Source organism: Varanus komodoensis, unplaced genomic scaffold (genome assembly GCF_004798865.1).
Source record: "Varanus komodoensis strain SLA01 unplaced genomic scaffold, ASM479886v1 scaffold20_1, whole genome shotgun sequence".
Classification (NCBI taxonomy): domain Eukaryota; kingdom Metazoa; phylum Chordata; class Lepidosauria; order Squamata; family Varanidae; genus Varanus; species Varanus komodoensis.
The window spans coordinates 15,676,250-15,691,944 of NW_025335587.1; the positions used below are offsets into that span (position 1 = coordinate 15,676,250).

Below are 15,695 nucleotides of genomic sequence, written 5' to 3' on the forward strand. Positions count from 1 at the left end.
CTTGAAGCTAAGCAGGTTTGTGGCTGGCCTGAGCCTGGAGGGAGAACCACCTGGGAATTAACTGTGTGTAGCCACCTTATTTATTTATTTAATTTTTTTTATTTATATCCTGCCTTTTTCCTACAAAGGGCTCAAGGCACCTTACATCATTCTCCTCCTCCATCTTATCCCCACAACAACCACCCTGTGAGGCAGGTTGGGCTGAGGGTCTGTGACTGGCCCAAAGTCACCCAACTGGCTCCATGGCTGAGTGGGGACTAGAACCCAGATCGCCTGAGTCCCAGTCCCAGGCTCTTAACCACGACACCACACTGGACCTTGAGTTCCACAATGAGAGAAAGGTGGGACAAAATTATAATAAATAAACCTACCACTGCCCATGGAGGAGCTGTTGTATCATCATGACGAAAAGCTGCTAGTAGATCTATATAAATGACACTTCGGTGACATCTAAGCCAGTAACTTATTTCTGCAAGATCTCATCTTGGACTCCTCTGGAGCACAGATTAGCATGACAAGCATGTCTTTAGGGGTCACGGGTTCCTCCTTCCCCCATGGCACACTGTGAGAAGTTTGGAAGTTTTCACATCCATTTTGGATTAAGCACAGTCGCTCCATGGTCTAAATCCAACAAACCGTGGTTGACCGCAACCATGTTTCTTGCAACTAGCTTCAAAGCACCGCTGATGAGGCTGGCTTGTCGTCGTTTCAACAAATCACTGCTGAGTGTTCCAAGCAATAGAAAACTGTGGCTGAGCCCATGGCTGACTATGGCTTATCCTTGTAACACTAAACCATGGTTTGGAGTAATGTGGGACCGTTCCCTTTTCAGGGAAGTGAATTCCCTAAGCCCCGCAATGTCTTGTTGCTTCTCCTGCAAGGGATACCAATTCATTTTATTGGATGATCTAATACACGGGTTTAGGAATAACACCCAAACACCTGGACACACCTTGACAACCCCTTGGGCCCAGCCAGCTATCCTGTCCTTGCATATCACGGTCCTCTTCCTGAGCTCCAACCATTATTTCGGCTATTTCGTTATTTGTTTTTCGGCGCCAGGCGAAGACCTTTTTATTTAAGCGGCATTTTAACTGTTAGTATTATTTGATCTTATCTGGCCAGGGTGGCTTATTTTATATTGTATTTTTTGGATTTTTAATGTTTATATTTATTGTAACTTATATTATAATTATTTTTATTTATTGTTGTGAGCCGCCCCGAGGCTTCGGCGAATGGGGCGGCATAAAAATGTTTTAATAAATAAAATAAATAAATAAAATTTCCAATCCCGAGCTAACACAAACGACCAGGGTTGTTTGCTCCATTTCCCCCTTCCTTTTAGAAATCCTTCCAGTTTCAATATGCTGTTATTTCTCTTTAATCACAGACGTGAGCACGGCTGAGGCATCGCTGATCATTAACTCACATGGTTTATATTAACTGTAGCAGCCGGTTCTCCATTAACCATACAGCAGTTACTTATCTGCCCTTAGATCCAAGCGTGCGTTTACAGGGAATAATTAAGGCGGGGGTCCCCAGTTGGGTGCTCTCCGGTATGGCTAACGGATGCTGGGTCTTGTAGTGCAGCACATCTGTGGTGTACTAGGTTGGGAAGAGATGGATACTTCTTTTCTTTTATAATGTTTCTTTTATACCTTCTTTTATAACTTTTATATTTTTTATTTATTTTATATTATTAATTTTATATTGTTATTTTTGTATTGTATTTTATTGTGTTGTAAGCCGCCCCGAGGCTTCGGCAAGGGGCAGCATAGAAACGTTCTAATAATAATAATAACAACAACCCTAACTGAAAACATCTCAGCAAGACAGGACTGGGCCCAATGGACCAGAACCTTATAAAACCGTGTCCCGTGTTATTACCTTTGGGTTAACCAACAGGTCATCCTAGACTGGAGTCAGCTAGTTTGCCAGGACCCCAGCACCTGTCCTCTGGGCCAGGGATAACTGTAGCAGTTTTGCACATTTGATGAATTCTGGGCAACGGCCTTGCCGTTTGATTGTCCCACAGCGACTCTCTTCTCTCTGGCAGGAGAGGGGAAGGAGGAGAAGGTAAATAGGGCATTTTAACCCCAGCAGCTGGGTCCAGCCAAGGCAACCCACCTCAGAGGCGAGGAAGGAACAGAACCATCTGTGTCAAAAAGGGGCAGTGAACTGAATGCAATGAGGAGACATGGCTGCAGAAAATAAACAAAAGCAAGAAAGCTTACACTCCCCTTCTCTGAGGCCATATTGGCTCCCTGGCTGGATCAGGGGATGCCCCATGAGCTTCCAAAGGTACTTGGATGAGTGACAAGTCAATTCCTTTCCCTGCACCAAGAACAAAAGATTTAGAGAGATTGATAAAATCCTTTTGCCATGGGTTTTAACTCTTTCAGAGGTTGTCAGCACACTCAGTCCCCGCCTTCTTTCCTGGGAGAGGGTGGTGGTGCTCAAAGCTACTTCAGTAAGGCAAACAGTTCTGTTCTCACAGCAAAAGCAGTTCTTCTCTAAGGAATATACTTACTTACTTACTTATTAAAACATTTCTATGCCGCCCCTTGCCGAAGCCTCGGGGCAGCTCACAACACAAAATAAAATACAATAAAATACAAAAATAACAATATAAAATTAACAATATAAAATAAATAACAATATAAAAGAAGTCGCCCTGGCCAGATAAATAAGCAGATATTGTTAACAATTAAAATGATGCTTAAATAAAAAGGTCTTCACCTGGCGCCGAAAAACAAATAACGACGGCGCCAGGCGGACCTCTCTGGGGAGCGCATTGCATAACTTAGGCGCCACCGCTGAGAAAGCCCTCCTCCAAGTACCCACCCTCCTAATTTCTTTCACGGAGGGTTCCCGGAGAAGGGCCTCTTCCGCAGATCTCAAGGGGTGGCCGGGCATATATGGATGCAAGCGCTCCTTCAGGTAGCCAGGACCCAAGCTGTTTAGGGCTTGATAGGTCATCACCAACACCTTGAATTGGGCCCGGACTTCAATGGGAAGCCAGGGAAGCTGACGGAGGACTGGAGTCATGTGAACGTAACGCCCCGTCCCCGTCAGCAGCCTGGCAGCTCTGTTTTGAACCAATTGAAGTATCCGGACCGTCTTCAAGGGTAGCCCCACGTAAAGCGCGTTACAGAAGTCAAGGCGGGAAGTCACCAGCGCATGTGTCACCGTCGCCAGGCTGTTGTACTCCAGGTAGGGGCGCAGCTGATCAATCAGCCGAAGCTGAAGGAAAGCGCTCCTCGCCACCGCTGTCACCTGAGCTTCCAATGAAAGCTCCGGGTCGAGGAGCACTCCCAAGCTGCGGACCTTGTGGGAGTGCAACCCCATTCAGGACTAGGTCAAATCCACCCGATCTGCCAACCAACAGTTGCAGAAAACAGTTTCAGGGCCATTATCCCTGGCTATCTTCCACAGAAGCCAAGGACCATAAAGCTTTGGCAGGGCTCTGAGGAACTACCTTGACTTTTGGACATGGGGAAAGTTCCCTCTCCCTGCTGAAACTTAGTAACTTCCTTGTCATCCTTCCAATAATGGCTGCATAATACAGAAGGGAGAATAGAAAGGTGTCAAATTCCAGTGGTGAACGTGTTCAGTGGTAACAAGAACCACCCATACAGACATTTCCTAGTGATTTTATATATGGTTTTGGAATATGTGACCTTCCCCCTTAGTCCCAGGCAACTTATGGAGTTCAATGTGGTGTGTGTGTATTTGTTTAGTTGCTAAGTCATATCCAACCCTTCCATATCTATATCTACTGAATGTAACCGCAATACTTATAGGTCCTCTGGTTGCTTACTCATGCCCTAAGCAGTCATCTGTCCCAGACTACAAAATATACATTATAAAGTGGAAACTGTTTCTAATGTTGGACTGCAATGCAAACCAAGGAAACGGTGCCTATAAGCATGCACAGAGTGCCAGCTGACCCTCACACATCTGGGAATAAGCCCTACATTGCTATCCAGTTTGCCACCAGGCTTCTCCTGGGCCTCCTCATGGGAGCGTGGCCAGCAGTTGCGCCATAGGCTCAAGCTTTCCCTGTTGGATTTCTGCTTGTCACATTGCCTTTATAGGAACGAACAAGCCAAGGCATATACTTCCTCCTACAAGTGGAGCATTTGGCTGACGTTTTGCAACTTGCCCGCCAGAGGGCGAGCTTTCACCGCCCAAAGCCGGCTTGAGAACATAGAGGGCAGTGCACTGAACGCATCCTGCGGTCTAAACTTCCGGCTGCAATCGAACTCCCTTTCCCGTCCTCACCTCTAAGGGCAGAAATGAGAGCTGCAAATATAAAACTAGAGAGAAGTCCATGCTTTTGTTTTAGGAGGGTTCAAGAATAGATGCATTCCAAAACCCTGCAGCGACTTTTTGGGGGCGTTTACTTTATTTTATTTTATTTATTTATTTTTCACGCTTTTACTAACTTGGATCTTATGTCAGGTGAACCGGAAAGAGGATTTAAGTTCGTTTTTGTTGGTCATCACAAAGTCGTGCCCACGTCTTCGCCATCCCGTGGACCACAGCACGCCAGGCCCTCCTGTCCACTGTTTCCTGGAGTCCACCCAGCCCCACACCCAGTGACCCCATCTAGTCACTCATTCTTTGCCGTCCCCTTCTTCTAGTCCCTCGAATCTATTCATCACCTCTTTATCTTTATTAGCATGTAAAACTGCAATGTGGCTGCATGCAAGTCATTGGAGTGGAGTCTTCCGCATGGCGTTGAATGCTGGATTCGGGTCAGAATGGGGGCCGGCACTCAAACCAGGCTCATCTGACCCGGACCCTCTCTTCAATATGAACAGGACTACCCTGCAGGGCTGTTACAATCCACCATCTGCCCGTCCAAGTCCGCCCGGGGCGTACTCGCATTGCAAAGCTGCATGGGTCAGCTCTTTCTCACATTCTGCAAACTAGACAGAGGAAAAGCAATGCATGGGACATTCGGGTTGGCTCTCATGGCAGCCCTGCAAAGACTGACGCTGCCCTCTTGGACCCACTTTCCTCTGGAAAATCCCCCGGGGACACACACACGCACGCACACGTGGGAGGAAAAGCGTTTTCCTTTGAGAATCCGAGGGTTTCCTATCCGATCGAGGGAACGTGCGGCTCTACTATTTCTTATCTCTGGGAGCGAAGGCGGAACCCCGGGAAGGCGTCCCACACTGGCAGGAGTGCGCATGCGCCGCAGGGCGTCTGGCTGCTCGGTAAGGGCGAGATGCAAAGAAAGGGGAGCGGGTCGGCGGGTGCGTTGCAATGGGGCCCCTCGCACAGGGGGAGAAACTGAGCCGGTGGGGAGGTTAGAGCAGTGCATTGGGGCTCAGGCGACCCGGGTTCGAGTCCCTGCAGGGCCGTGGAGCCAACCGGGGGACTTTGGGCCAGTCACAGTCTCTCAGCCCAGCCTACCTCGCAGGGTGGGTGTTGGGGATAATCTGAGAGCGGGGGGGAGGAGGAGAATGATGTAAGCCGCTTTGAGCTCATTGGAAAACAAGTGGGGTATAAGTCAAATCAGTAAGGGTCACCGGGTGACTTTGGGCCAGTTGGTCACTCTCTGACCGGGTTGTTAGGAGGATACAATGAATGTTGTGAGCCGCAATTGAATGTTGTGAGCCGCAATGCGTTCATTGCCAGAGGAAGAAAGCAAGGCACAAATGTAATGCAAAACTAATAATACAAATAGGTGGCAAACCTATTCATACTGACTTGGAAGCCACACCAATTATTATTAATTTCGTTTGTATACTGCCCCATAGCAGAAGTTCTCCGAGCAGTTCACAGCCATGTATAAAACAAAAGAATAAAATGCAAACAACGTGCAATAGAAATCTTAAAATAATTTAAAGGTAATTATAAAGAGTTCGAAACCGTTTTAATATTTGATGCTGCTAAACTGTCTTTTGTATTTCATCTGTATTTTAACTGATACTGTTTTATGGATTTAGCACAGTGATGTTTTTAGCTGTATAATTAGTCTCATAATGGTTTTGATGTCTGATTGTGAGCCACCTAGAGGTTCTGTGGAGCAGTGGGCAGCATACAAATGTTTTAAATAAATAAAAAATAAATAAAATACAGTCAGCTAAACTGAGCAAGAGCTTTCCAAGAACATGTACAAGAAGCGCTACCTGGGGTTCTGCTTTTTATCTTTCCTGCAACGTGTTCCATGCACACACACACATTCCAAGGACCCCCAGAGTTTATGAGCTTTTCCACACTCCCTGACCTTTTGTAATCATGAGTCATGAATAAAAAATTAGCTGGCGGGTGTGCATGTCATGTGAATTGGTGATTTCAAGGTATGAAAACCTCTAAAGCCAGCATGACAGATGAAACTCCGCACAGCAGAGAACCCGCAGAAGGTCAATTGTCCATGAAAGCACATAGAATTGCACCAATGCGCAGTAAACAACCGGGACAGAGAGCAGACAGAAATCAGCTTGTGGCACAGGTGTGTGAACTGAGGCCGACTTAGTTGCAGAGTGCGTCTTAAAGATAATAACCGCACCGCTTAGTTAATTTTGAGGTGTTCAACAGAAGGTAATTCAGCTGTTAAACTGAAATCTTAATGAGCACTCTTTCAATGACAGAAAGCCCTTCCAAGTTCTGACATGCCTCTGAATCTGCACTGGGAGCAAAAGCTGATACAGCTTAAAGAATTTTTCAAATCATGTGGAACTTCAGCGTGACGGATTGTTTTCCAGGTTTCATGTTATGAAATGCCTTTGTTTATTACATCTGAGTTCCCCCACCTTCCTCCAAGCAGCCTGAGTCAGCATCTATGGGCTCTCGCCCTCCATTTCATCCACACAAGACGCAACATCCTTGCGAGGTAGGATGGACTAGCCTTGAGTGAGCCGGCACCTAAAAGCCAAGTCAGCTTCATGTATGGCCAGGAGTTTCGAACCTGGTATTTCCCAGGTATTTCTAGATGGGGGCCACATTTCCACTGCTGTATCACAGAAATTGAGATGCTCAGAGGTAGCAATGGCAAAAACAACAACCAGCAAAAATCCAACAGCAAACCAGGGAGAAAAAGGGAGAAATTGAGCTGGTTTAGAAGCTGAATTTTGCTGTTGCTTTGAATTTTGGTGGCCTACGGGTCAGTTACTCAGCTGGACCAGCACCCACACCATAATGGCTCTCACAGCAGGTTCCTGATAAAGGTTTGTGCGTCACTCCCAAGAGAGGCAAGCCTAGCAGCCCTGCTTGTGATTAAGCATCTTATTTATTAGATTTATATCCCGCTTATTCTTACACTGAACTCCTCTTCCTGCTCTCAACTTTATTCCCACAACAACAACCCTGTGAGGGAGGCTGGGCTGAGAGTCTTTAACTGACCCAAAGTCACCCGGTTGGCTCCATGGTCAAGCGAGGACTCCAACCCGGATTGCCTGAGTCCCAGTCCCATGCTCTTAACCACTACACCACTCTCTCTCTCTTATATCCAGCTATTTACTACTTAGCTACCCTGCAGGCCTGTTATAAAATTTAAAACCTTCAAGTGGTCACCTCAGAGTACAGACAGCTATGTATACACACATACTTTATGTCCAAAGCAAAAGACAGAGGAAAGAAACAGGATGGTAAAATGAGAACAGTTTACAGGAAAAAGGCAGAAGTGTGCAATTTCTGCTCTGGCTCGGCCTTTTCCTAAAAGAAGATTTATCATCTTCCTGATGAAGGGGAAGTACAGGCTGAAGGAGCAGGATGACAGAGAAAGATTGGCAGGCAAGTGGTGGAGGATCCTCTAATTGGGTGGAATGAGTTCAGCTCTCCAGACCTCAATGAGCTTCATCTAGGAGCTGGAAGAAGACTTCTCAGAACCACCATCAATTATCTCTGAGAAATCATGGAGGGCAGGGAAGTGCCAGACAACTGCAGAAGGACTAACCTCCCCATCTTCAAGAAGGGAAGACTGAGGGGCGATGGGATATCACTCCACAAGTCCTTGTATGGCTGTCACAAAGAGGAAGGCCAGGATCTCTCTTCCATCATCCTGGAGTGCAGGATGCAGAATAATGGGCTCAAGTTGCAAGAAGCCAGGTTCCGGCTAGATAACAGGAAGAACTTCCTCACTTTTGGAGGAGTACAGCAATGGAACCCATGACCTAGGGGGTGGTGGGCTTTCCCACCCTGGAGGCATCCAAGATGCAACCAGAGTCCTCTGAGAGGGATGGTTTAACTGGGAGTCCTGCACTGAGCAGGGGTGGGACCCAGGGGCCCTCTGGCCCCTTCCAACTCTCCTCTGATTCTAAGTCCCATCTGCCATGGCCAAGATAGTGGCTTATAAGGAATGATGGAACCTTCAGGCCAAACCATGTGGAGGGACACAAGCTGTCCACCCACCCGTGGAGCAACACAGAAAATTACTCCACAATCGACTGACACCCCTTCCAATATGTTATGCTGATAAGGCATTGCGTCTTGAGCACCTTGTTCGTATTTTACACAATTTCTTTATTTCCTTGGCTAGTTGACTGGGGAAGATGAGTCCTGTGGTGAAGGGGCCTTTGCAGCTTTACCGCTACCTGCTCCGTTGCTGCAAGGAGCTTCCAGGGAAGAACGTGCAAGATCACTACAGGCACGCCATCCGGCAGGTATGGAAGCGGCCACCTGCAGCAAAAGGGCTGTGCAGAGCACCTGAGAATCGCAGCACAAACCAGACGGAAGCCCAGTATTTTGCTCCCTGCAGCGAACAGCTGGGTGGCTTTATGAAACTCTCAGGCAGGCTGAGTTAGGGTTCTGGGTTAGGGTTCTGGGTTAGGGTTCTGGGTTTGCAATGGCAGCGGGAGAATGGGCTTTTGCCAGGGCGGGCCTTGGAACCTGCCTTCCTCCCTGGCTCAGGCAAATGGGTGATGTAACTAGTGCTAATGCAAGGCCCGCAGGCTGGTGTCCCGTTCCAGCCCTCTGGATGGTCATACGGCATAGCAGCCATTTTGTGAGAGCATCCACAACGCTCTTTCGAAATTCCAAATGTGCCCATGGGCCAAAAAAGGTCAAAGACTTCTCCTGCAACTCTGTGCGTGTCTATTCAGAACGAAGGCACAGATCAGATGTAAACTAAGTTGGTCTGATAAGTTGGACCAAGAATGCTGTACTCACACCTTTCTTCCCTTCCCTTCCCTTCGGCCCTTGCGCAAGACTTCCAAGGTTTGCTGAGCGCAGCTTTCTGCTTCTGGAGAAAGAAAGAGTAGATTTAGTTCTGAGCACCAATTAAGATGCCATCAACAAAAAACAGAGTTTACAGGACCAAATCATTACGCCCGAACTGGGCCATGGAGTCAAACGATGCTTACTCCCTAGGAAGGGTGCTCTTGTTACGCGGATGCATTGGCATTAATTAATGGGTTGCTTTGGGGGCCCAATGTTTTTGCAGAGCTTCCGGGTCCATGCAGATGAGGATGACCCTCAGAGAATTCAGCAAATCATCCAGAGAGCCATTGAGGATGCCAACTGGGTAATGCAAAAAGTGAGTTTTTCTGGTTTTTCTCTGCCATTCTGGTTTCTACGGATGGGCCACTCAATCCGAGCACTCTGTTGATGGCAGGGGCCATTTGCCACTGGAGCCACACCTTAGAGGTTCTCTGGGCTCCCCTTTAATCACAACTGCCGTCCTCCGGAGAAGATTTTGCTTCAGAGGACTCCATCGAGCGACTAATGATGCCTGGGCTCAGCCGTGAAACCTGCATGCCGGCAAAGAGAATAAAGGCATTGAGCAGCAGTGGCAAAAACATTTCTCCTGGTGGGAAAATGGCATCGTGGGCTTCCCCTGCCAAGGGGCACCAGCCAGTCCTGCTGGGGTGCAGGGAATTCCTGTCTGACTAGGTTGCATGGACAGTTCCCCAGGGCACGGAGAGCTTCGTGGCACAGTGCTGACCTGAACTCGGGACTCCAAGTCCAAACAACGTTGTGATTTGGCAGTGCTTGGAGAAAGCTGCAATCTGCAGCTTCGGGTCTCCCATGCATTTAATTCTGCTCTCAGTGAAGGATTAACGTTTTTACATTGTTGTTGAAGTTCCTTAATTGTGAGTTGCCTAACTGGGACTAAGGGGAATCATAAATTTATGACACATTTACACTCGAGTATCAATGGAACTCAGATTTGGGTGAATGTTTATACAGTGTTGGTTTTAAGTCTGCCAATGACTTATCACAAAAGGCCTTCGTTATATTTCTTCTGCAAGAGAAGTAAATTCGTAATGGAAAAAATAGAGGGCTTTCTTTGTGGTTAACTTTGTTAATCTCCTGTGACAGCTTCTGTATTCTTTTTGACACCAGATTAACTCCTATTTACACAGGCCATTAAAAATAATAGAAATTCTATGGTTGCATTTTAATTTGTTGGAATAATATTAATGCCTCCCAATTTTACTCTTTGAGATTCAAATCTTAGGTTATTTTGTTGCATAGTATGTATCATGTTTGTGTACACAACCCTAAAATTGTTTCCCAGATTATTTATTCATTTATTTATTACAAGCATTTGTATCCCGTCCTTCCGCACAAGCGCTCGGGATGGCTTACATAGTATAAAATTCTGATAATACAATAATAAAGCCACAATTATTAAAACATCTAAAATTGAACATTATAAAATAAAAAATAAAATAGTAAATAAAATAGTAAAATAAAAGTGTGACTGTGAAAACAAAAAAAAATTTTAAATGTCTAAAACCCTTAATTGTTAAAAAGATGGTTGAATAAAAAGGTCTTTACCTGGTGCTGGAAGGAGTATAACGTCGGCACCAGGTGGGCCTCTCTGGGGAGCGCATTCCATAGTCTGGGCACCACTGCAGAGAAGGCTCTCCTCCGGGTATGAAGCAAAGGTATATAAATCTTAAAAAGAAAGAAAATACAAGAGTTTATCCAAATGATGCTTATTTTTCTTAATCCTCTGACTTTTTTTATTCCTTCTTTTTTTAGTATAAGAAACAGAAGTAAAAGGGAAAGTGGACAGAGAGGCAGCAACTTCTGTTCTGACCTGACTGGATTGAGAAGTCTGGTTTGAGAATAACAACCTCTTACCAGAACCCGGGACACAGCTGCCCTGACTGTAAAATGCAGTGCTCTACCTCAACTACGCAAGGTTGTGTTTTAGGAATTTCATGCCTGTTGCCCATCATTGTTGCTGAAGCAAGTTGTATGTTACCAAGCACAACCAAACTTTGATTGAAGTTTTGAATGCTGAACACCAATCAGAACTGAAGTCAATGGACTGAGCTTACTCTGAGACTGTCCGAAGATCGCCGTGCCAAAGTTGTACTTTGCCTAACAATGCAAACAATGTATTCAGCCTAACAATGATTGTAGCTTTGTGTTTCTGGAATTTGGAAACAGTAGATAACCTTTGCAATTAAATGTTCCTGGATTGCACCTTTAATGTATGAACACCTGAACATGAGCCAGCAGTGTGATGCAGCTGCTAATAAAGCTAAAATCATCCTTAGTTGCATTCACAAGTTAAAGCAAGTCAGTATTTTGTACTGCTCAGGCTGCACCAGGAATATTAGGTTTAGTTTCAGCTGCTGTATTTTTCCCGTTGCAAGCAACTCAAGGCAGCTTACAAGAGTCACCTGCTCTTCTCTGTTTTATCCTCACAACAACAACCCCGTGAGGCAGGCTATGCCCAAAGTCATCCAGCAAACTTCCTAGCTGAGTAGTAATTTCCTTTGATTTTAAGCAAATAAAGATTACTTGATTGAAGGAGGACATTGACAAATTATTATTATTAATTACATTTCTCTACTGCCCTTAGCCAAAATCCCCCATCCAGATTTCAAGTCGGCCTGACCCTGCATAGCTTCCAAGATATTAGGCAGAATCAGGAAAAACTGGCAGAATTTTCAAACATAAGGTTCAGTTTTGAAGAATGTGTCTGGCCAAGTTATGGGGTAACTCATGGACAAATGTCAGAATCCACCTCTGCAGGGCAAAAGTCAAATTATGGGGTGGAGATAGGAATTAGATCTACTCCAATGATGGGGGGGGGGGCATTCCACCACAGAGTGGAAATTGACAAGGGGTAAAATACTTGGCTGATGCTTCATGATCACATGATCGTGGGTTATCTGGGGCTTGCGTCAGTCCCCTCTAACAACAAACCCTGATAGTCCAGATAAGCACTTTTTAATACGCTCAGAGAAAAACACTGAACACAAATCTGCCAGAATTGTTTTGTCTTTTTTTTCCAGAAAAAAAAGTGGATCCTTCAGTCCCCCTTCTGCATTTGCTCATCTCTCTAGAAGTGAGAACTGCAGAAAGAGAGACGAGTCACTAGGGAGCAGGATGGGGACTTATGTTTGGCCGATGGCTCTGAGCCAGAAATGGGATGTAGGAAGAGGCAGAGAAAGGGCTTTTGCGCGCTTCTGTGTTCAGAGCATTTTGCATCCTCTGGTTCGGTGTTGTGAACCGAAGCGCTACGAAGGGCACTCTTAGATAAAGGGCGGTGCTCATCTCCGTTTCCTGGCCGAGGGAGCCAGCGTTTGTCCCGGACAGTCTCCGTGGTCATGTGGCCGGCACGACTAAACACCGAGGTGCACGAATCGCTGTTACCTGCCCACCGAAGTGGCACCTTTTCACTCCGTTGTGCAGATTCGAACCGGCGACCTTTCGATCAACCAGCCCAGCAGCACAGCGGTTTAAACCACTGCGCCACCTGCAGTCCCTACACTCTTAGATGGATTTGCCCTTCTAAGTTCCCTTTGCAAGCAAATGGCTGCAGAGCACGGGAAGCTGCATGATGCCCGATTCCTGGCGCACACCCTTGTGTTCCTTGGAACTGGAAAAGAGAGAAGCCAGTCAATGATTGAGGACAGTTGTGGCTGCCTCCAACTTGGCCCACCTGGCGGGGGTACCTTGTGGGGGAGACAGCAAGAATTCCTTTGTCAGGAAGCCTCGCCGAGGGACGGAGCCATAGGAGGCGTTTGCAATAGCTGCAGCTTCTTCGCTGCATCTCTCTTTCAAGGAAGATCCCTCGCTGTTTTCTCAAAGCCCAAGGAAGGGTCGGAAAGTCAGGGCGTCCTTATGCATTGCAGCTTTTCTTCTGAGCATTGAAGGGCACAACGGAGAGCTCCTCGAACGCCCCAAGGAAACACAGGGCTGCGCGCACATGCTGTGAAGCACCTCCCCTGAGGAGTCACAGAGCCCTCCATCTCCCTCTCAAACGGCATCCCAGAGCCCATCAGCCCCTGTGACTGGGAACCAAGCCTAGCATGCACTGCTCCTGCTTGTGTCATCTGCTCCTCCCGGCAGCTCACGCGCTCCTCACGTTGCTTGGCAGGGACCCAGCTATTTCTTCAAGCGGTGTGATATTCCCCAGAGCCCCGTCCGTCTATTCACTGGCCCAGCTGCCCCAGGGCTTGCTCTCCTGCCCTCCCTCCAGTGCCAGGCTGATCGCCCCACTCTGCCCCCTTGCCAGCCTCGTCAGACATGCCCACACGCGCATCAGCCCGCCGTCTCTCTCTCAGGCGTGTGTCCCACGAGGCTGGCATGGCAGGGAGCAGAGCGGGACGTGAGAAGGGCAACTGGCTCTGTGGGGGCAGAGCGGGATGCTACAGATGGGCATCAGGGAGCACCCCCTGGGAGGGAGGGAGGGAGGGAGGGGTGGGAGCAAAGCAGGTGTCTGCCCGCAGGCCAGCCGCTGCTGGGCAAGCAGCAGAAAACAGTGGCCACCGCTCTTGCCACCAAACTCACTGGCTGAAATGGAGAAACGGCAGAAAAAATGGGCTTCCCGGAAAACGGGAAGCCATCTGAAATGCGGGAACCTGAGATCAGATCTGTGGTAATGCACCGTGACCAACCAGACACGTCGTTTGTGCATCACAGCAAGCTATCCCTTCCCGACTCATTGCTACGTGCAAATGCAGCACTGAGATGGAGAAGGAGTCCCACCTACAGTTCAGCCAGCAGCGTCACCTGTTTCCTTCCCTTTCCTTTTTTTGCCTGTGGTGGTAAGATGAGACGCCAGCTCAAAGCTGGTTTTGATGACTCAGGTGCATGTCACTTAACACCGCTTCATTTGCAAACCCTGCGTGATGGACGTGTAAGATAAACACTGACTCCGAGAAGAAAGCTGAAATCCTGTCTGTTAATAAATGCCGAAAAAAGGCCCATGAAAGAGCGAAGGGCTTCTTGCGTGCTGCCTGAAGAGACCTTTTTGATGTGCTTGTCTCAGGTGACTCATGTGGGATTGAAGCTGCCACATCACGCTGTCGAGCAGGCCGTGGAAGGCCCCTGCCAGGGGACTAACGCAAGCCCTTAGGTGCCTGCACCGTTTGATCCTGCTTGGCCGTGCCCCATAGCGGATGACTGGTTTCGCATGGCATCTTACGGGCAAGGCGGTCCTCTTACGAATGAAGGGAGTTGGGCGCCCGTGTGGCACAGTGGTTAAGAGTGATGGACAGGGGACCTGGGCGATCGGGGTTCCCTGGGTGATTCTGGGCAACTCACGCTCTGTCAAAACCTGGGCTGCTCTCGGGGCCAGAACGGGAATCACCTCCCCTGTATTTGCGGGATCGGTCCCAAGCCCAGCTCTCAGTCCAGTGAGGAGTGCCAGCTGGGAGTCCTGGGGCAAGAGCTGCATGGAAGCAAGCTTTTCCCTCCAGAAATGGCCTCAGCAAGGCAGAGCTTCCTGCTCCTGGCCACGTTGCCCAGCAGCACAGGTCCTCCTGCTTGCCGCCGCACCTGCATCTTACAGAATGGCTCCTGCTCCTGGTGCCTGCCTTTCCCTGCTGCCTTGCTGGAGTGCCTGCCGGGTGCCTGACCTACACCCTGCCTTGCTGTTTTGCCTCAGCAGCGCAGGGCTTCCTGCAGGGTGTGGTCCAGCTCCCACATCGTGGCTGCCCCTCGCTGCATCTGGTTCCCATCCTCTCGTGTATCCTGCCGTGCCGCGTCTCCCGTCCCCAATGCCCTGCTCCTCTGAGCTTATCTGCAATTCTCACGGCGACTGGTAGGAGATGAATTACTGCAACAGAACAGTCCTGGCCGTTGTCCTGAGGAGGTTTTTCGGGGTGCCCTGGCCTCCAGCACACAATTAAGACCCAACAGCTTCACCAAAGAACAACCCCGGGTGAGTTGGAGCCTGCACCTCCAGGGTTTGCTGTTTTTTCGGACTCTGCTTGGAGTGGTGGCCATGAGGTCATGACAAGGGGAGCACATCAACATTGGGAGGGTGCAGCAAAGTTCACCTCAGCAAGAAAGCTATTTTCACTTTTGCATGGGAAAAAAAAACATTGTGAAATGTTGGCTGTGATGGCTGGGTGGAAATGACACCACTGTCCAGAACATGTGAGAGACATCTCAGTCTAAGTCTTGGGAAAGTTTCCCAAGTACCCACCTAAAAATGTATCCCCTTTCCAGGAAATGATGGCCTGCTTTGTGCCCTGATGAATCTATCTTCTGTTGGGCTGTATTTGGGTTTGGGTTGTGTTAAAAATCTGCCAGACGCTATTTCCGCACCGCCTGCCAAGGCATCCTCTGCCCCCCACTCATTGGAAGCAAAATTAAAACCATGATTCTATGCAAAAATGAGGGTGGGCACTTATGAATTGCGCCCTGAAAAGCAGATGCATAATCAGAAAAGAGGACAAAAGAGGATCATGCTTGGCATAAAAGTTGCATATGCCAATTAACATAGCTAGAAGCCAATTTAGACATCATTAAGGTGGTGACTTGAT

General features: G+C 48.0%; 1 protein-coding gene across 2 annotated transcripts; it reads left to right on the forward strand.

The window, feature by feature from the left end:
- Positions 1 to 5,190: 5,190 nt before the first annotated feature.
- LYRM9 (LYR motif containing 9) lies at positions 5,191 to 11,724 on the forward strand. 2 transcript variants are annotated; one of them, XM_044430245.1, is made up of 4 exons: positions 5,191 to 5,228; positions 8,495 to 8,618; positions 9,398 to 9,490; positions 10,945 to 11,724. In XM_044430245.1, exons 2-4 carry the CDS (start codon positions 8,508 to 8,510, stop codon positions 10,960 to 10,962), a joined length of 222 nt encoding a protein of 73 aa, XP_044286180.1. In that variant the 5' UTR covers positions 5,191 to 5,228; positions 8,495 to 8,507; the 3' UTR covers positions 10,963 to 11,724. The 2 variants fall into 2 exon arrangements, with proteins under 2 accessions (XP_044286180.1, XP_044286179.1); XM_044430244.1 differs by lacking the exon at positions 5,191 to 5,228 and adding an exon at positions 5,976 to 6,850.
- The last annotated feature ends 3,971 nt before the right edge of the window (positions 11,725 to 15,695 follow it).